The sequence below is a fragment of the Tachypleus tridentatus genome, chromosome 10 (assembly GCF_004210375.1).
Source record: "Tachypleus tridentatus isolate NWPU-2018 chromosome 10, ASM421037v1, whole genome shotgun sequence".
Lineage (NCBI taxonomy): Eukaryota > Metazoa > Arthropoda > Merostomata > Xiphosura > Limulidae > Tachypleus > Tachypleus tridentatus.
The window spans coordinates 44,920,111-44,943,148 of NC_134834.1; the positions used below are offsets into that span (position 1 = coordinate 44,920,111).

Sequence of the window (23,038 nt, forward strand, 5' to 3'; positions counted from 1 at the left end):
ATCGTTGTTTTTTTTTTGTATGTGCTCATTGTGGTAGCAAAGACCATGATGCTTTTGAGTGCAAACTGGAACCACACTGCATTTACTGTTGTGATTCCCACCCATCTTACTTTCATTCTTGCCCTATGTGGGTGGAGGAGAAATATGCAGTGTTTGAAAACAGTTAACAACATTTCTTACTCTGAGGCTTGAAAGTTATTGTTCCCCAACTCCTTCTTGGACATACACTGTTACATCATATTCCACTGCTACAGTGAGAGTGCAAGTATAGGAAGCTACTCTCTACATCAATCTCATAAGTCTTATCATTTCAATGAGCCTTCTCTTATGGTGGATTTCTCTACCCAAGTATTTCTTGGTTTCTGAGGTGGTTGAGGGATCCACACTGCATTTACTGTTGTAATTCCCACCCATCTTACTTTCATTCTTGCCCTATGTGGGTGGATGCCCCAATCAATTGAAAAAAAAATTAAAACAATTCATTGAAAAACAACCATGCATGGACAACTCTGTTATGCAGTCACCATATTGACTGATATATGAACTCAATATATACATTGAGTATATACAATATATACTCCTTTACCACTTTATTTTGGTATGTGGTTCCTGACATAGAGCAATAGAGCATAGTTAATTTCCAACAATGAAGATTCATTTGTTCTCTATGGATAAAGGAGTTGACAGGTCAACATCTACTCATTTCTTTATCCTCTGTAGAATGATAATTCATTCTCATCCTCAGTCACTGGAATTTCTCTCTGCTGACAGAAACATGCCTGCTCTATCCAGGACAGAATCTATGGAGCTCAATAGACAAATGGCTTGGTCATAAACCAGAGTTCTCAACCTAAGTTGCCACTTTGATACAGTGGAACCTTTAAAGTTTTCTTTCTAATGTGGGTGACATTAAGGTCTTGATTGATTATGATACGATAATCCTCTGTATCTTTCCTTTTAGGTAACATTTGTGAAACCTGCCAATATAGTCACCTTTTGTCAGTTCTCTTTATACCAGAATGACAGGTTATGTGATGGACAAGTGCATTGAGGTGTGGCACTCCTAGTTGGGCAGCATGTGTTCACCCTCTCTTTGCAACTTGATACACCCTTGGAGACTGTTGCCATCCATGTTTCCTTAAGTTATACCATCAGTGTTTGTTTTCTCTACCTACCTCCTGTAGAGACTTGTGATCAGTCATGCCTTGATGCTCATGTTGAACAGTTGCTTTCACCATTTTCAATCCTGAGAGACTTTAATGGCCACAATTCCCTCTGGGGTGGCACTATATTGATGGGAGAGGTCATTACGTAGAGCATATGCTTTTGGATCACAATCTTTTTTTTCTTTAGTACTGGTTCTTATACTTATTTTCCTGCTCATAGTCAGTCTTTTAGTGCCATTGATTTCCCCTCACTTTTCTCTTGCTTTTCTTGGAGAGTTGACAGTGACTTACATAGCAATAATCATTTTGAGGAAAGCTGGCTGTGGTTGAGACCACCAAATGTGTATGCCTTGATAGAAGTTGGACCAGGCCAATTTTCACTCCTTTATCTCTTTCTCAGAATTTGATCTTGATCTTGTCAGTCTATTCCTAAAACCTTGACACGTTTCTCCACAGTATCCTCATTCGTGGTAGAGTCCTCTGTGCTAAAAGGCACAGAAGGTTCTAAAATGAGCCTGGGTTATCTTTTGTAGATATCTCACGCTTTTGAACTCCATTGCTTTTCAACAGGTCTGTGTTGATGCTTGGCAGATAAGATGTCAAAGCCAAAAGGAATCTTGGGGGTTAAGTTCAGAACTAGCATTTCTTCTAACACCAGTTCCAAAATCATATTGACAAGATTTGAAAAGTCAGTGCGCAATATATTACCCATCTCCTTTTGATCTTGCTCTCTGATGCACTGAGCACTGCTGATACTCTTGGCAATAACTTTTCTTACAGTACATCATTTGGACCTTATGATATTCACTATGAGATGCTGTACAATCTCTCTCCTGTCTCTCTTGCTAATCATCTGGTTTTCAACTAATTCTGGAGGAGAATGTTTTTTTGATGCTTGATACTGGGCTATTGTCCTTTTTTTCTCTAAGCCTGGGAAAGATCCCAATATTCCTTCTTTTCAAGTAACAACATTTTGTTTCCATATTCTTAGAGTTTGAGAATGCTTATGACAATACATGGAGGTATCACATTTTATATTTTATGAGACCACTCATATGAGCAAGGTGATCATTTATCCACTTTTATCCAGAATGTTTCAATGGACTGATGAATCAAAGTTCATATGGGCTTGATACTTCCATTTTTTTTTTCCATAGAACTTGGATTTTCTCAGGACTATGTCTTGAGTGTGTCACTTTTCAGTGGGAAGATTAATACTCTCACTGCACATATTCCTCCTACTCTTGCAAATGGGATCTATGTCAATGACTTCCATCTTTCGTGCCAGTCGTTGAGCATGGGGTTCATTGAGTGGCGGCTTTAGACTACCCTAAATTGTTTATTGAAGTGGACCACAGCAAATGGATTTAGGTTTATATTTTTTATCCAACTTTTGCCACCAACAAACAGGTAGTCACCTCAATCCTGAACTCTGTCTTGGTGTTGTTTTTCATGTGGTTCCTGAGACAAAGTTCTTGTGGGTTATCTTTTACCATAAGCTGGCCTTCATTTCTCAGATCAAGCAGCTATGTGTCAAGTGTACAAGGGCACTGAACATCTCCATGTTGTCTGTTCCACCTTTTGGGAAGTGGATTGGTGTTCTGTGTTCAAGATCTATCATGCCCTCATTTGATCCAGACTGAACTATGGGTCTGTGGTCCATGATTCAGCCAAGACCTCAGCCTCAAAGATGTTGGACCTCATTCAGTGTCTGAGGCTTTGGCTCTTCAAGTTTTTCACACTTCTTCAGTCAAGAGTTTGTACATCAAGCCCAACGAACCTCCTCTTCACCTCTACCACTTGCAACTTTCTTCACATTGTGTCAAAACTGTGATTCTTACCACAGCATCCTACCTGGGATTGTATTTCTTCATCAAAGAGCCATGCTCTTTCAGAATAGACAGTCAGCCATTCATCCTTTTGGCCTTCCTTTCCAGATGCAGCTGCCTGAATTGGGTCAGTCCTTGGATGACTGGTCAGCCCATTCTACCATCCCCACCAGTGACTTTTCATCTGAATCATTTGAGGAAGGTGGATACTCCTGATTGGAAGTATTCTATTTGTTATCTGTACAAATGGGAATAGAAAAATGGTTTGAACTTGGGTGACTCTATGGATTCTGCCATGATTTGTTGCAGTTCATTGATTTCTCACAGGATTTCGTCTACAGTTTCCGTAATCACTGTGAAGTTGTACATCATTTTTCTTGACCTAGATCATGTGGAAGCTATGCAGTACCTGAATTTTGCCATTTATACCAACTTTCTCAGCTCTCTACTGGCCCTGGTATAACTTCACATTAGGTTCTCATTGACATTCAAAACTGACTGACCTATTTTTTTTCTATCTTCTATTTCTTCCATTATTTCTGGATACCAGGCCACACCAGTATTCACAGGAATGAGCTCACTAGTACTGCAGATAAATCTGTCTGCTGTGGCAATATCACTGCCTTGACTGTCCCATGTGTGAACTGCAGTCCTGTACTTGGCTTTGCACCAGTTTGCAGTTGACTTGGAGTGAGAAATATAAGTTTTTTTAGATAAAGCTTTCTTTGTCTTCAGTCATTTTGTTTCCATAAGGTTCAGAAGAAGGTTATCTTGGCTAAACTACACATTGGTTACAGTTTTTTTAACTCGTTGATTTCTTTTATTTGGGACTGATGCAACAATGTGTGGCCTTTGTAATACTCAAGTTATAGCCTACATTTTGTTTTCATTACAACACTAAATGATAGCACTGTTTTTTTGATGGGGTTTTTTCTACAGGGTTACTTCTGATGCTGGTCAGTGTCGTTGGTGATGGTGGCATTGTCCATATTCTTTGTTGTTGTTTTTTCATTCTTAAGGAACATTGGCCTTTTTAGTTCTATTTAAGACTTTTACTTGGTTTTTGAACTTTTAGTTTTACCATGATTAATTTTTACTTTTACATTTTAATTTTTGCCAGTTGTCTGGTGAAGATAGCGTAGTTGCTTTGGGCTAATAAATGCTAAATAACCAACCAACCAACCATTTCAATGAACTATGGCTAATGGTCTTAAATTGTGAGGGAAAGTAGTAATACTTCATTTGGACAATTCCACAACAGTCTCATATACTTCTAAGCAACAGGGTACTCTATATCTTTGTTTTCAACTAGTGGATCTTCCCCTTTAGCCACACACCCCAAATTGTTCTCCTTGCTTGTCATGTTCCAGGAGGAATGTATTAGATTGTTTGTAAAATAATGATGGATTTCACTTCTGTAATTTAACATGTGCCTTGTAACAAAGAGTGATTGCTTTATGTCATGCATATCACAGAAAACCTTAATGTATCATCTGTATATCAGTTATTTTTTTACAGTGTTTATTATCAATATTCTAGAGCCCTTTTGTTAAGATGGAAAAAATGCATTTAAGACTCATTTTTCTGCATAAATCCAAACTTGGTCACAGTGCTGCTCAGGCATCTCAAATTCTAAAGCAAGCATAGGAAGATGAAAGCCTCTTCTGAAAGAACAGCTCAGTGTTGGTTTTCAAAGCTCAGAAAAAGAGACTTCTGTCTCCAAGATGGAGAGGGTAAAGGGTGTCATTCTGCTGTTGTCAATGAAAGTGTGAGGGTGTTAGTGGAAGAAAATTCACAACTTACTCTGTGAGAAACGGCTCGGGAATTGGGTGTTTCAATTTCCACAATATCAAGTTGTCATAAGGAAACTGGAAGAGTGAAAAAGTTGGACAAATGGGTTTCACACAAACTCTGTGAAGATCAGAAAAAACTGCTGTTTAACATTGAACAAGACACTTTTTGCATACAACAAAAATGAACCATTTATTGATCACTTAATCACTTCTGGTGAAAAGTGGATAATTCATGATAACAGAAAGCAATCTGCACATTAAGTTGACTGTGATGAACCCCTAAACACTTCCCAAAGCTACAATTAAATTAAAAGAAGACTCTGGTCACAGTATGGTTGTTTGGAAAAGCATCATCCATTGCTACTTTCTTGAACAGGGCAAGAGCATTACTACAGAAGTTTACTGTCAATAATTGGAAGAAATGCATAGGAAGTTGTAAAAAAGCATAAGGGACCAATATTGCTTCATGATGATGCTCAACTGCACATGGCAGAAATGATCTGCTAGTAGCTTAATGAATTGGATTATGAGGTATTGCCTCATCCATCCTACTCACCAGATCTTTCACCTACAGACTACCACTTTTTGAAACATTTGGACAACTTTTTAAAAGGAAAACAGTTCCATGATTGAGAAGCAGCAGAGAATACCTTCAAAGAATTTTTAAATTCTAGGACATCAGAATTCTGTCATGATGGAAAAAAGTCTTGTTACTCATTGGCAAAAGCATGTAGATTCCTTAGGTGCCTATTTTGACTAATAAACTTCTGTTTTTTTTCTGTATTACTTCTTGAGATAAAGTCTAATAAGCTCCCATTAATTTCTGAACAACCTAATATCTAGTGGCCAAATAGTTTTTTGTTCCAGTAGAGCTCTTCTTGCTGCAGAATGGATGCATCAACCTCATGTTTTGGGTTGGACCTGTTCTCTTGCCTAGGGAAACCACAAATCATTGCTTTCATCACACACTGAACTGTTCAGTTACAATTCTTCTGGTCTTTGGTACCTTACCCTCTGGCTTTGTGAGTAATGCTTTCTGTCAGACTTGAATGGGTTTTCATTTTTCTGCATTCTCTGTGATTCATTTACTCTCCAAGATTATGGCACTGATTCACTCCATGTCCTGTTGAGTTCTTCTGGTAGTACCATATTCACTGTATCAGCCCTGGTTTTCACCCCTACAGTATTTTCAGAAGTGTCAGCTTCCCCTCTCTTTCTTTCCATTTCTTACCCCAGCTTTGGTTGGATGTTTCTGATCTAATAGTTGGTATTCTTTGACTTCACAACTGGCTTTTATGCAAACATTGCACATCCTTATTAACACTTTCCATTTGAAAACCTTTTTGAAAGTTTATCAAAGGAAGTGGTTTATTTATCGTTAATGATCTCTCAGACATCAGTTTAACTCTTAGCATCCCACTGCACCACATCTTTCAATTTTTGACATGGTTATTTGAAAAAGATTTGACACCTTCTGTTGTCTTATTATGTAAAATTGTCTTGTCCCTAATTTTTGTTTTTCTAAGAGTAGAAGAGTTTTGTACCTTGGGTTTTGTCATTACTTTTGAAATCATTTTGGGTTATTCATCCCCATTGCCCTTTCTATGTTCCTAATTATCACAGTAGTTCTCCATGCATTAACATGTCCTACTTACATTTGAACCTTTTGGGGTCATGTTCACAATGTCATCTTTCATTTACACTATATTTTTTTTCTGTTATTGGCCAGATGTTATCAACATTAACATCCATTTGCACTTTATATTCACAGGACACTGTACCATTCTAACAGGATTTTATTATATCCAGGAAGACTTGTCCTGTTGGGTGTTGCTTGCCTTCCTTTTATAATTCTGGTAGCTCACATGCAACATTCTGTAACTTTTAGGTCAGGTACCTGAGCCCATATTTCCAAGTTCAGTTTATTGTATTCTGTGCTTTTTTCAGTTGGACTGAGGGTTTGTCCACTTAAATGTTACTTACCTTCTCTTTGTAATTCCAGTTGCTTTGCATGTGACATCCTGTAACTTGCAGCTTGAGTTCCCATTATATCATATTCTTATTATACAGTTATATTGTGGTCTCCATGCCCTAGCCGTTACACTTTCTTTGGATCTCGCTTTGCATCCACAACCGTATAATTCCAACAAAAAAACATGGAACCTCATCTGTGTGGTTGGGACCTGGATATATTTCTTGATAGTGAACACTGTTGACTCAGTAGCTAGTTGTCATCTACTGCTTACATTTAGATTTCATTTTATCTGGGCAAAGAGCTTACCTGTGCCAAAAGTAGTGCATACACCCCCCCCTTAGTGTACTTTATTATATCTCGATTATGCAGATCTGTTTTTCTATACATCTGATAATACTTTCACTCACACTATCCCACCCTTCCTCTCCACAACAGCTGGTATTAAGGTCTGATAATCTTGCCAATTTCAAAAAAGGGAATAAGAAAAAATAATGGAGAGTCTACATACAGACCAGGTATAGAGGGAGTGTTGACATAGTTGGAGAAAGTCATAAGAGTAATATTACTAGGGGGCAATATAGTGGGATATAAAGAGTGGAAAAAGCAAGGTAGGGCTTTATACCAATGCTTAGATGGGCAAAGAAGAGAACCTTTTATGGAGATAAAGCTAAAGTGTTAGAAGAGGTGAATATTTTTGGTATAAAAAAAATGTAAACCTTTTAACTAGTGACAGTACAATTAAATTAAAATATAGCTTTATAATATATTAATTCCTCTGTACCTAATGTTTTTGTCTGGGTTACTGATAATTTGTGTGCAAGTAAAGAAGTGTGTTAATCACATATTTGCCATATCCAATGCCTATGAGTCCTTTCACCCAATAACCAAGGCACTTCAGGCTGAGTGGAATACAAAAAATGTAGTGGTTTAGGTGCTTTGTATACTGGTAAAGTAGGAATTGGATTAAGTTGGTGTACTGTAATTTTTCATTAGTTCTATTTATGTTCCAACATATTGGAAATAGCATATTAACAGTTTAACAGTATATTATTTTACATCATATATTGTGAGTTATTATTTTGGAGCATTATTTTTAATGCATTTATTTCTCTCTTGTACTTACTATGAATTAAACAAGGATAAGTATTAGAATTTATTCAGTGGAATTGGAGTCAAATTGAGTTTGACTCATTTTCTTGATATGCAATTGAAAGTTTTGGAAATTTCTTCAGGAGTTAATTTAAGCAGCTAGTGATTCCTATTATAATGAATTATTTCAATATTTAAACATGTTTTTATTCTATCTATATGGTGTAACTAAATTAACTAAATATTACAGTGGACTGAACCTACAGTTACTTTTTATTTTATATTCATTTTTAATATTCTTAGCTTTGCATATATAGATGTTTGTCTGTATTTCCAGAAAACCACAGACTCGTAAAGGGAAGCTTTATTTAGAAAATAAAGAACCCAAAGTTCAAGAAAATGCAAAAACTGCAATGTTTGTCAGAGGGTCTACTGCAAGTGAAGTAGTCTTGAAAGCCATGAAAGATTGTGTAAGCTTCTTTATTTTTCCCTTCATTCTCTATTGTAATTATTGTGTAAAATTAGATCTACATGCAAAAATCAATAGTGCAAATTAAGCCAAGAAGTAACTTGTGCCATTTTAGGCAGTGAAAGTTAATTTTTTTCATGAAAAATATTTGTTTGACACCTGTGTAAAACTGTTTTAAAAAAAGTTTGTTTAACCAAAACATGGCAGTATAGTTTCTTTACTTTTACATTGGTTTTAACTATTTTACTGTAGTTGTAAAGTACTTTTTTATTATTGGTGTGTGTGTGTATTCATTATTCGGGATTTTTTCAGACCAGCAAGACTTCATTTCTAGTAATATTAGTGATCATGCCTTTATCATTCAAACTCTAAAGCATTCTTTCTGACCATTTTATAGCAAAAATAAGTTCAGTGCATTGATAGTATACATTATATTTGGACTTCAGTTTCCAATAACTTTTTCAATGTTCATTTCTGTTTTTGTAGTTAATTTACATTACAGCTTTCTTTATTTGATGTAGACACATTGTAGGGATACTGCATTCTAAATGTTATAAGCATTTTGAAATTCACATAATAATGTTGAAATAATGGTGTTAAAAATCAAATTTACTCATGCAGTAACACGAGGAATATAACCATGCAAGCCTTATTGCTATATATAAAGTCTTCTGGAATGCTACCACACCTTTAAATAGTGTTGAGCTACTTTAGATTTGCATGCCATTGGCTCTGTAGCAGCTTTTACTAAATGTCACATGATCTAAAGTAAATTATGCTGTATTGATGATATAATTATATGGCAAATCTCTCCATCAATAAAAAGGTAACATACTGCCATGCACATTAAATTTTCTCCATGTTCTTGCACATATTGATCTTCATTCTTCTCTTCAGCATTATTGACCAGATATGTTTAAATTTTTTTATTCTTGTGTTTACTGTCATGAGATTTGTGTTGTTAAAATATCTTTCATTTTCTTTCTAAATCTTTAATTGTGATTGTAAATTCTCATGTAACATGTCTTTGTTTTCCACTCATCAACTTTATAGGTTTATATTTTTTGTTTCCTTACACTGGAAGTATCTACTAAGAAACTACCTGTTTTGAAAATGTTTACTGTTCTATTTTCATTTTCTAACATTTTCTACATCTGTAGATTTTGTGGCCTTATATTTCCACATTATTATTTTGTCAGTAATTTCTATTTTGTTTGAAATTGTTTGTGCTAGTAAGAACTACATTGGCTTCAGATTTCTTTATTTTTTTAATGCATGACTTTTTTTTATGGGGTGGGTGGTGGTATTTCTCGTGCAGTTTGAAAATTCTTTTGTACCTGACACACCTCCATTTATTTTTTGTTCATGATAGATAAGATTTTGTCACTGTTTTTAATTTTTCTATCCATCTTGCATCTACCAATGCCCTTTTTGTAATTTTGGGATAAAGTTTCTCAGGTATGTTTGTTTCTTTCCTTCAGTTTGTCACTTGTTTCCTGCTTCATACTTTTGTTTTACTTTTTGTTTGTTTCTTTGTTTAACTTTATCCAGATATGCAAGACCCTATTTGATTACTTTTACTGCTACTTTAGTACACACATGCCTTGTCCTCCATACTTAGTTACCTAATATGACTAGACATAACTTTGTTCTGAATTACTTTTCTTTGAATCCTAAACTCTGGAATCTTTTTATTGAGATTTGGGAATCAGATTCTTTGTCTTTAGTAAACTTAAGTTTTCCCACCTTCGTCTTTTGCTCTACTCTTTTGAATTATTTTTCCACCATTCCACTGAGGGGTTTTCAGCAGATGTTTGTTTGCTTATATTCTTTACAGTTATGTGCTCATCTTCCTTGGGCCTATCATTCATATTTGGTTGATCTGTTGGTTGTTACTCTTATGCTTTTGCCTTACTTTTATCTTATATTATGGAGTGCCTGTCAAATGGACAAGTAAAATAAGAATTTGTTTTTAACAAGTAATAGGAAATTCTGCTTTATTTATTTATTTTTTGATGATAAACATTAAAATTGTGATAAAACCACATATGTACAAATACTGAAAAGAAAGACATACTGTCATCAAGAATTCTACATAGTTACATAGTTTGTTCTAATGCTGAAGGATATATAACATAATGGTTTTTCCAAGATAAGGTATAAAATTAGAGGGGGTCTAACCCCCCAAAAAAAACTTTCTCATTTTATCCTGTATCACTGTATCAGGTTTGATGCTGATTTATAAAGAAATGTGAGAACATATACAATCTTTGCAGTAACTGTGCTATAGACTCTGGAAGGATCCATTTAGTTTAATTTGCCCTCCATTCATAAGTGATTTTTTAAGTACTGGGAGTTCTATCAGAGTGTTTTAGTCTTCAAACTTTCCTCTCCTATACAGTTGTCTCCTGCCTTCTCTCTTCCAAGAAAACTAGTTTTCTGTCAACATTGGAACTTATGACTAAAGACCCCACTGAATGGATTTCTCATACTTCTATAGGATTTTATCCCTATCTTTTCATGGTTCCCAAGAAATCCATGGATAGGCATCTGATTCTGGATATTTCGTGTCTTAAGTGGTCTCTTGGCCTCCTTCAATTCACCATGGGGAATTTTCTATCCTATATCTTAGAGTGGCTGGTATAGGTATTATTAACACTTTTATTGATAAGGAGAGAACAACATTTTGACCTTCCTAGGTCATCTTCTGTTTCTTAACCTGAAGATGGCCTAGGAAGTTCGAAACATTGTTCTCTCCTTATCAATAAGTGTTAATACCCATACCAGCTGTTCTGATGTATATTTTTATTTCAAGTGGGTTTCTCTTCATCAAAAGGAAGAATTTGTTCAGTTGCAATTTAGCATGGTATTATGAAGTAGATGTCTGTTATCAGTGTTTCATTTTGCTCTTCGTTGCTCATTTTGTAATAATTCACACCAGAGTGGAGTAAAAAACTGATACAATATACACAAATATTGAAAAAATTTAGATATTCCATTAGGATGTTCTAAAAATCATGAAACACTGAACTGTACATTGAGTGCTAGATATACACAACTGTTTCATTTAAATTTAATACAAGTTGTGATTTAGGTATTTATAAAGCACAAGTGTTAATTTTAATATTTTAAAAAGCAATTATTTATTGTGTAGTTCAATTATTTTAAATCGATTTCACGTTACTCAAACCTTCTGAATTCTTCTTTGTTTAAGTGTGTATTGTTACATCATAACATCTCACAGTTTACAGAAAGTTTAAAGTCTCAGTTGGTTAAAATACATATATTTAGGTAACCAAAATTAGTACTAGTCAAGTAAGTTAGTGAAAGTAAAAGGGAAAAAAATTGAACTTAGACAGCATCACTTATCCCTCAGCTCTACCTGTAAATGCATTTAATCACAACTGGTCCAGACTTCCTCTCTGTACCTACCCTTCCCTTCATTTTCTCCCTTGTGCTTTCCCTTTTTCAGGACACACTGCTAAGTCCTCACTCCACCTAGCTCCTTAATGGCTGGCTTAGCCATGTTATCCTCTGTTGAATCTTCTCTGGTTCTCTTCTTCCTCTACCCTATTCCTTCAACTTCATTTTTGTCATTTTTGTCTTGCATCCAGTGGTGTTGTCACTCCATCTTCATATGCATGTTTTGTTCAGTTCCTTGTTAAATGTTCAGTGTACATGTGTAAACATCTTTCCTTCTCATTCCATTTGTTTTTCTCCCTCCTTGTCTATCAGTGAAAGTGACGCATTTTGTAGTTGATATTTGGCTTTTTCCCCCTTTCAGGCCTTCTGTTTGTCATCGCACTGAATTTTTAACATGGCTGTTTGACCAAAGCTTGTTACTTTTGACCATTACTGTCTACAAGGTAGCACTATCTGATGGTATAAGGTTTCCCATTACTATAATTCTTTCTGATCACCTGTCCTTTATATGCTCTTTCATTCTTCTTGCCTTTTTTCATCCTGCATTCCCTTCTGATTGAGTCCTAAATGTTGTTCTCTGTGCCTTTACCCTTCCTCCCTTTGAGCCCTTACCCTTTTGTTCACTGTGCCATCTACCTAAAATCAGCATCTTCATTTTGCTTGGAGCTGTAGGAGATCATTCAGTGTTTGGTAAGTTGAACATTTCTACTTTTTGCACTTTACTACATTTCACACAGGATCTCTCCCTTCTTCATTGCTTTCCTTTTTTGACATTCTGATGTTGATCTTGTATTTTCTCCACATCACAAGACTAAACCCTATCTTTGGACATATTGCTGTTTCTGCCTTTTATATAGACTCTATCATGGATTGTCTCCTCCTCATCTACAGTTACTGCTTTGAATATCTCTTTGGGTTGCTTCTTGTACCCTCTTTTACTGCACTTTTACATCATTCTCTATAGTTTGATCTTTCTTTTTTTAGTCATGCTCCACTCTGTCTCTTATAAGGTTGTTCCAGGTCCTCTTGCTTTCAAGTATTACATTGGCCCCAGAGTGGTATTTCACATTATGTTTATTGTCTTGTATGTCCATTGCCAGGAGTTAATATCTTTATGGCAGTTCACTTAGCCAATCCACATTTTATCATTAGTGAGGTTTGCTTCTTGATTGGTTACACCCTTCTTGAATATATTTACAACCCTTCACAACTCCAGGATTCCTTACTTTATAATTCACTAGTTGTCATTCTTTGGCTATGTCTGTTTGATCAGTCTGGCCTATTTTCTCTTTTTTTCTATATGATTATTCTCATGTTCTCCAACTCCTTTTGGCCCTTAACTTAACGTGCTACTTTCCTATTCAAATTCTATTGTTGGTGCCTCTATTTGCCTAGCTCAGATTTTGTCTACTGGCATTCTGACCCCCATACTTTACACCACCTCATTCTCTTGTCTCATATTCATGTATCTCTTCGTTGAAAGTTATTTTCCCTTCTCCTGGTACATGTAATTTAATTTTTGTGTCACTTTATATACTTCATTTTTCTAATCCTTCTGATGCACTTTTCTATTAGCAACCACATCTTTTGTGATTGATCTTTCCTTCTGGGGTATCCTGATAGTTTTATCTAGAAATCTGACTTTGTCTGATCCAAACTGTACCTTTCACATGAACCATATCATGAAGAAGGCTGGCATCAAGGATGTTCTGCCAGATTCCCTAGCTTTCAATAATAGAGGTATGCAAGGGTGGTGGACCATGGAGTTACTCATTTGTTGAAACCAAACTCTTGAGGCCAGTACGATGGGAAATTGGGTAGTGGTGACACAATCATGTAATTTAGGTTTCATCGTAGATGTGTGCCACTTGTGCCATTCTTCTGTGGCCTATGTCTGTTCAGTTAAGTTGAAGTAAGTATACAGAACTATCCCATGCTCTCTTTTAGTTGTTTCTGTTGATTTGAGTTGATGTTAACACATTTATACATAATTACCCACCTCCTGTAGACATCACTGGTTCAGTTAAGATAAGTTAGTGCTAATAAATGGTGAGCTCCTCCCTGCCACATTAATCTGCATCAGCATCTGATGCACTCCTGAACATTCATTTCTCTTCCCATCTACCCTACTTTCTGTCTTTGTTTTATTACTTGCCTTGTCAAAGAATGAAGTTGATGTGAAATCACACGATAGTTGCAGGGAAGATAATTTACTGGGCAAGAGGTGATTTTCTAAAGTAAATATATTTTCACATAATGAAAGTGTTAACTTTGCCATTAAATAAGAAGTATTTTAAATGGATTTTATTTCTGTTATTACATTTTTTGGTTGAATATCCTTTCATATAGAGCAAAGTGAAAGCTTTCATTGAATACAATTATACAGAGAAGAGTATAACACTGACATACTGAATGCAAATCCTTTGTTATAGTTGCTTTCATTTGTGGCATTGAGACCAATGCGTTATTTATATTGTCTTAATAAATAGTTTTTTGTTTTTTTTAATTGAACAGTTTCCTTTTATTGTAGTATTTTGCCAATAGTTAATAACCAGTGATCATTTGATTTAGTACTCTTTATCATATCCACCTATACATTTATATCAGTTATGGTAATGGGAAAAATCCTTCTTTTGATAATAAAAGCATCACTTATAAAAAGTATAGATTTTAATGAAGGCAGACTTGCACTCTATTGTATTTTGTTCATTGCGAATGAATAAGTGGATAAAAGTAGGCAAGAGTGTCTCTTGTATTTAAAGTTTTAAAGTATTTAACTTAGTAATGTAGCAATATTAGAAAAAGAAATTTCACTGATAGCTTTCATAATTTATGATACTGATCTCTGCATTCAATTTAACTATTAAATTATGTAAGCAAGTCATTATTAAACTTTACTAGAGTTCTGCTGTCTGAGTGTATAATGAGTTTTTATTGGCTATTAGGTGTTTCTATGGAAAATTATATAATGTTCTGTGTATACCAATGTCACATTTTTCAAAGAACAGCAAATCATTGATAGTGTATGAAGCAAACAGATAGTTTGTGTTTATAAATGTTTTTTAATAGCACTTTCATTAAAAGTATTTGTTAAAAACATTTGATGTATTGTCTTAGTGATTGGAATGTACCCTGCCTACTTTCTGTACTTTACTGTCTCACACAGTTGTAGTTTTCATAATTTACAGTATTGATCTCTGCATTCAGTTCTTGAAGTTATTTGCTTAAAAGGAAATGAACATATAATGGATCAGGTAAAAATAAATATATTATCTTTCTATTGGTTATATGAATATAAACATGTTGAATAGCAATGTCAAAAAATTAGACATCTCTTGAAAGACAAAGAAGTAGAAGAGTTTGTCATACAGTTATGAAAAATGTAATGTTTTGGAAAAGATTAGAAGATTAGATAATAAAATTTTATATCCTGATTTATTGTAGTATTTGTTTCCACTTAGTTGAATGTAGAAATTCATGTAAAAATAGAAAGAAATCTGAAATGGGGAATTTAGATCAAATACTTGCTGTGTGACACAGGGAAGTGAAGATTAAGAATTTAATATTTTCCATTTGAAATTAAGAAAATGAAACAAGTATTGAAAAAATCATTATAAACTACATTTTGATGCTAAACTTATGGACATGTATTTATAATGATGTAATTTAGTTAAATTCTAAATGTAACTGTAAAAACAGCTGTGACATGCGCAGTTTGACTAAGCTGAGAGTACTACATACACAAAATTCATTAGTTTGCTACATGAAGGTTTGAAAGCCACCTATTTAAAGCTGTTTTAACAACTTATTAGCATAGTAACAGTAATTAATTATGCTTTTATAGTGTGACATTTAAAATATTTGCTTTGCATATGAAACATAACTTTGTGACTTTTAAGCAAAATCATCTTAGTCTTACTGTTAAAATACAAACTTAAGATATTGCTACTGTTCTATGGTTTTCAAATCTTTACATCATAAGCTGATGAAAACTTATGAAAAAGATTGAATCATGTAACCAGTCAGTGCTGCTGGAGATAGAGATTATGAATTAAATGTGTAGAAATTGAGAACTAACCATTATTTTTCTGTGTTAAGTAAGTTTCATGCAATATTTATTTAGTAAATAGCATGATTATGTAGTATTTATATGTATGAAATATTTTCTTTGAATAGTAAGTGCAATCAAAGTACATCAACGAGAAAGAAGTTTGTTATTAATCAATTATACTTGTCATAAGACATTATTTTAAGCCTATTATAATTTTTAACATTACATTCTTAATCTAGTCCCTTAGGAATTTTTAAGAATTAAATGGGAGTATAATAATAGTATTTTAGTCGCACTGTATTTATTATACCAATTGCCATTAAATTTGCTCAATCCAGAACTTTTCAGACCAGATGGAATACTGTAAATACAGTAGCGGCTAGAATACTACCTATTTAGGCACTTTTTCACAATACAATTCTTATGATGTGGCCACCTTCTGTAAGCTGGCAAAGCATGATTATAATCAGTTATACTTGTAAAAAGACACTGTTAAGCCTATTTAGCAATGGATATCACTAACACAATGTTGTTGAAATACTATTATCATACACACTTCTAATTCTTGAAAATCCCTGTGGGACTATATTAAGAATGTAGAGCTAAACATTATAAAAGGTCTATCATAATATCTTATAACAAGTGTAATTGATTATAATCATACTATGCCAACTTCTCAAAGGCATTCATACCATATCAGTTTATTAAGTTATTTAGCAGTATAATTATTTCAGTAGGTTTGTGTTTTGTGATGCCTTTCTTTGAACATTTATGGAAGTATTACTTGGTACCACATTGATTATACCACAGGTATAATTAAGAATTTTTTGAATTGTAATTTTATTTCATGACAGTTAAGTAGTTAAAATGTGCTTGCTTTTAATCTTAAATTTTGTAACAAAACTAAATGTAATTTTAAATTATGGTTAGCAAAAGGTTTTTTAAATTTTTTTATACAGATGTAATTGTTTGTGACTGCAATTCTATACTAAGTGAAATGAATTATGGTAGCTAAGGTTTTGGTTTGGAACCACCTTTATTTTTGTGAATAAGTAAGATTATTTTATGATTTGTTGAATCCCTGAAACTACATATTTTAATATGATAAAAGTAAGTGAGCCACTCAAATAAAATCACTTAATGTGGATGGAATAAATTAGTAAATAAATATTTTCAGTTGTACTTATAGTAATTGTACAAAATAACAAACGCATTTTTAATATAAATTCTAATTTCTAAATTTCCTAGTTTTAACAGAATACAAGTATAGTTTTCTAACTACAATTTTATATATTTTAGTCAGATGTAGGCATATCAAATTTCTTCTAAATTAGTTTTTCTAAAAGCATACATAATTCTTTCAACAGTTAAATAATAATTTAACTCGTAAATATTAATCTTGAGAATACATAAGATTACCATTTATTAAAGGAATAAAGAGCCTAGTCATAAAAACAGATTCAAATTGACTGTAATTGCATAACATGGTATGCATAATGCAATTTTAATTAATGTTGTAAGGTATATAGTAATATGTGGTATTAATACTATGACTAAGTATGAATTAATTTGATGTAATTTAAATCTAAGACATTTAGTCATTTTCTACCTGTTTGAAAATACTGTTTAGATTTGATAATGCAAGTTACAATAAGAATCTGATTAGTGCTTAGAGTACCGTAGTAAAACTTCATCTCCAAGCAGGTAAACTTTTTAAACAACATGGTTTGCAATTGATTTATTTAAGCATGTGATTTTTTTTTGATTTTTTTTTTAGTGCTTGCTGAAGAAACCACATGGAATTTACTTGAACAGGTAATTCTCATCTAAATGCAATTTTTTTTACACTTTTGGTACATATATGCTTATGTTTCATATATCTAGGTTTAAACTACCTCACTCTTTCAGTAACTGTATTGCATATAGTAGCAGAAATACCCACCCTTCTGACAATTATAACTGCTAGTTTCTGCAAAAGGCATTTTGGCCTGAGGCCTTTTCTGGAATTGTCTGACAGTTCAACAACAATTTACTCGTACTTGACATTCAACCACGTTCACCATTCATGAGAAACAGGAATTTATTTAAATTTTAGTTCAAAAATGAGCTCTCATCACAGTAGATTTTATTGAAGTATATCCTTGTAGACATTATCAATGAAAATGCCTTGCCTTTCTGATGCAACACTTAGAGATTTTCACCAAAGAAAAACAACTAATTTTTTTAAAATTTTGATGTTTAATTGTTTTATATATGAAACTTACTCCTTTTTTTTTATAGTTTTCATTACCCTTGTCTGTAACATACAATTATTGTGGAAATTTCAAATGTTTTGTTTATTGCTCAGTTATAAAAATTCTGCCTAGTTTCAAAAAAATTATTACCCAGTTCTGATTGATAGAGTAGTTTCCAAGATCCAAATTTTGGACATTGCAAGCTTTGTCATAATAAGATATGCAAATACATATTCTATATACATAAGCACACGGCAGTTAATTTTCTCAAGTATTTTAATATCCACATGTTGTTATTTTATAATTGTAATAGGTAAGTTCTACTTCTATGTACTTAGACATTGTAGTCATCACTACATGTTACATATAATTAGATTTCTATTAGTTGGCATTTTCATTAGGTACATTGTATGTGTGTATATAAGAGAAAAAGAGATGCTCAAATATACATTTGGTGACAACTAGTTATACAGCATGTTTTCAGATGCAACTTTAACACTTTCTCATTGGGTATCCTTTATTATTCATGTTGCAATATTTAGTGACTTGCATTAAAGAATTTAATTAAACTACTTTTTTGTATGTTATACAAATTAGTATGTCTTAAAATCATAGTAAATAGTCTATATTTAATACTTTATAAGTTTTTAAGTTTATTCTCTTACACAGTTGCTTCTTGTACCAACCATCCTTGAATATTTTTGTAACAGATCTCTTACCTCTTGGCAGTCAAACTGTGATAAGTTTTTGCCTCACTCACTTAACTGTCTGTCATGGATTTGTTCATCTGTATTTCTACTGATCATGGAAGGTCTTGTGTGTGGCATTTCTTGTGTCCTGATACCATGAGGTGTCTCATCATGCTCCTCCCCCATCCTCTTCACTCTGTTTTAGTGCCTGAAATTTTACAGCAATTTAAATGATCTCATTCAAACTGTTATCTTGCTGCTGTTTGTACCATCTCTTTATCCTAGCTTGTTTTCTCCTCCCCACCTACTATTACCACTGTTAGATGTCTTTTTTTATAGTGACTTCTTGTGTTCTCTTCTATCACACTTCTATAATCATCTTCCTGGTTTTTATTCCTTCCTCATTTCTTAACAATTCAGGAGGTTGCCCATATTTCTATCCTGTTTTTTCTCTTCCTGTTTCTTATCTGTTGGATTGTTCAGATCGGAGTCTATTCATGACTTGTTGGCTATAAAGTGTCTATTTATGGACCTGTTTTTTTCCCCTATGAATCTCTTTCCTTCCCCCTTATTAATTGGATTTATCACCTCCAACTAGATATTGAATTTGATACATTTTTAAACTATTCCCATTTTTAGCATTATATTTGTCACTTTACTCTTTCTCTTACATATTTATGGGCCCTAGGATATGATCCTCAAAGTGGGCACATGGACACTTTTCAGCCGTTTGTCTCTTCTACACCTTCTGGCTATTTTACCTCTTGATGGTTTTCAACTTCCTCTGATATATAACCTTCCCATTTTAATTATGAATAATACACATTATTTCACTTTCAGAACTGATTTTCTGTACTTGAGATCCTGCCACTTTGCTGATGGTACTTTCCAATAACTGTTTATTTCCTAGAATCTGTACTGAGCCAGTATAACAAGATAATGTGAAGTACTTATACCATCTGCCCTGTTTCCAAATATGCCCATCATAAAATGGAATGCTTTCCAAGGTCACTTGAGATATTCTTATAACGTATACCTTTTTGTTCAAACCAGATTGTACCTATTCTAAGAACCATCTTGGTAAAAATTCAGTATCAGGGGTGTGTTTTGTTTGATACCCTGGCTTGCACTTGCTGGCTTTACAAAATAGGGTTACTCAGTCACCTATTACAATGTTTCTAGTGAAAGACCTTTCCATATTGACACACTAAATGGGATCTGGGCATTTTTTTTTTTAGTCTCCCAACAGGAAATTTCTCCCCTTCCTCTTTTCTCATCAGGTAAAGCACAAAAACCCATTGCTATTTATTAGTTCCTAGATGCTGGGGTGATGGACCATGGAAAATACACCTGATCAATTGAAACCTAAATACAGAGACAAGAACAAGTGGTGCCCCTATGGGGAAAGTGGGACATTAAGGACACTGTCTTTGTAGTGCTGGAAACTATGCAAATAACTTCTACAATGTACCAGTTGTGTTATCCTCTTGTGGTCAGATTCTGTTCTGTAGAGATGAGCATAAACTATGTTGCTGTGTTCTCCTCCTGCAGGTGTTATCAGTTCAGTTGAACAGAAGAGTGTGCATACCATATCATTCTCTATGGTATGACCACTGTGCCCTTTTCCCACTGCTAATTCACTGCTGACAGTAAAATTGAGCTAAGGTTATATGATACAGTGTAAATGCACCAAAACCATGCTATCTCTTGTGTGCAAGTACTTCATATTCTGCCCATCCTGTGACACAATGGGTGCTTATTCTTTTTCTCCTCCCCTCAGTATGTATTTCTGAACATGGTGAGGAGACTTCCAGGGAAGGTCCTGTTCTTTCAGTTTACCTCTTCTGGGATCTAAACATCTACCCATGCATTTGCCGTGCATGGTGACCAATGAAGAGGAGGAAAGGATCCTGGTGGTTGAATGGTTCAACCCTAACACACTACTTTGGCCTTGAATTCTTGTAGGTGGGTAGCCTTGGGGTGGCTCCCCTTGGGTCAATCAGCTGGTCCACTTTGGCTAGGGTCAACCAAGTACCAGTGATGAATGTTTTCAACAGGTATTGTGTACATTGTGTGATGCTGATGTTTGGATATAGTGCTCTTGAAACCCTGGCATTGCCACAGTGTCCTTGTTTAACATTGTAGTGCATCCCCTCATAGGGCTCCTTGGTGGGTAGGGTCAATGGGCATTGAAATTCCCTTTTTTTATTGTGGATCCTCCAAATAAAACTTAAAATAATGAAAAAACAGTCCAGGTAAACGACAACTTCTCAAATATTCTGAGCAGCAATCTTCAACATTTGTAACACCTGTTGTACTTCATTTTCTTATCCTACATTCTCTTTCAGAAAAACCTTTTCAGGGCAAATATCCCCCTTTTTTATTCAGAAGGGACTGGAGGGACTTGCTGGCTCTCCAAAGTCAGTAAAGAAGCTTCAATCTGGAGACTTATTGGTTGAAACATCAACATCCCAACACAGTGAACTGCTCTTGAATTCAAAGACAATTGGAGATATACCTATTGAGGTTACACCTCATGCTACTTTGAATTCATCACAAGGAGTTATTGTTGAGAGGGATTTGAAGAACATCCCCCGAGTCAGTGATTCTCGCTGGTTTCCACACTCAAGGATTTCCTGCAGTGAGGCACATCACCATTCGAAAACATGGAGTTACACTGCCGACAGATATCATTGTTTTGACATTTACATCACCACGTGCACCTGCCACCATCAAGGCAGGTTATTTTAATTGCAGGGTATGGCCAAACATTCCAAACCCTCTCCGATGTTTCCAGTGTCAATGGTTCTGTCACTCGGAGACGTCACGTCGTGGTTCCTTGATGTGTGCACGTTGCGGTGGTAAGGACCATGAAGCCTCTGAGTGTGAAATGGACCCTCATTGCATCAACTGCAATAGCTCTCAGCCCTTATACTTTCATTCTTGCCATAAATGGTTGGAAGAAAAAGAGCTGCAGCATTTGAAAACGATTCATGACATTGCTTATCCTGAGGCTCGAAAGTTGTGGTCCACCACTTCGTCTCAGACATTTGCTGCTGCACTTTATTCTGCTACTACAGTGGGAGTGCAGACAAATCTCTGTGCCTCCAAAGGAATAGTTCTCAAAACAAATGAAAAGTCTTGGTTAAAAAAAGGTAATGAATCAACTTAAACACCCATCTCTGTTCCTTACATACATTCCAACAAATCCCAAGATTCACTTCCTTTGGTTCTGGGTAAAGACATGCCCTCAAATGCATCTTCTTCTCCCACCCCAAGATGCAAAATGATTATTTGTTTATGTTCTCATTCACTGGAATCCTCTTCCAACAGAAAAGACCTGCCCAATCAGCCCAGGGCAGGATCCATGGAGGTCGATAGGCCTCCCTCGAATAAAGACAGTAAAGAAAAAAGACATGGTCATAAACAGAAGGGTTCTCCACCCAGTATGCCTACACATAAATGAAAATGGCCACCTTGATACAATGGAACTGTTGAGGTTTACATTCTAATTTGGATGATATCAAAACACTCATTGCTTCCTACCATCCTTTATGTCTTTCCTCACATGAAACAATTTTGAAACCTATCGATACAGCCACCTTTTGGAGGTTCTCTTTGTACAAAAATGACAAGCTGTGTGATGGAGGGATGGCACTCTTGGTTGATCAACATGTGCCCACCCTGTCTTTGCTGCTCGACATACCCTTGGAGGCCATAGCAATTCGTGTTTCCTTGGGTCATACCATCACTGTTTGTTCTCTCTACTTGTCACCTGGAGAGACATTTGATCAATAAGACCTTGATGCTCTCATTAATCAATTGCTATCTCCCTTTTTATTCCCCGGGAGACTTTAATGGACATCATTTCCTCTGGGGAGTGTTGTTATTGATAGGAGGGGGTCGTTCTGTAGAGTGTATGCTCTCTGATCACAACCTTTTTCTTTTCAATACTGGTTCTTCTACTTATTTTCATGCATTTAGTTAGTTTTTTACTGCTATTGATCTGTCAGTTTGCTCCCCTTCTTTATTCTCCCATTTTTCATGGATGGTTGACAATAATCCTGGGATTAATAAATATGGGACAGGGTTTGAAGGTCAGTGGGCAATACAATTCTGTCCCCCTCTCGATATTACTCTCAGATGGCCAAGAAGTAGCAGATATCTGGAGCATTGCCAATACTCTAGGTGAAAGCTTTTGCTGGGTATCTAGCACCTCTGCTTGTTCCTCCACCTTTTTGGCCATCAAGACTCTGGCAGAGCAATCACCTCTTTCTTCTTGAACTGATTGTCTCTATGACTATATTCTTCCCTTTACAC

At 34.9% G+C, this 23,038-nt stretch overlaps 1 protein-coding gene across 1 annotated transcript in view; it reads left to right on the forward strand.

Moving 5' to 3' along the window:
• Positions 1 to 23,038, forward strand: part of Non3 (Ribosome production factor 2-like protein Non3) — a 69,164-nt gene that overhangs the window by 14,978 nt on the left and 31,148 nt on the right. The window contains exons 2-3 of the mRNA XM_076461098.1: positions 8,190 to 8,322; positions 17,573 to 17,610. Coding sequence (XP_076317213.1) covers positions 8,190 to 8,322; positions 17,573 to 17,610 — 171 coding nt within the window. The remainder of the gene's footprint in view (positions 1 to 8,189; positions 8,323 to 17,572; positions 17,611 to 23,038) is intronic.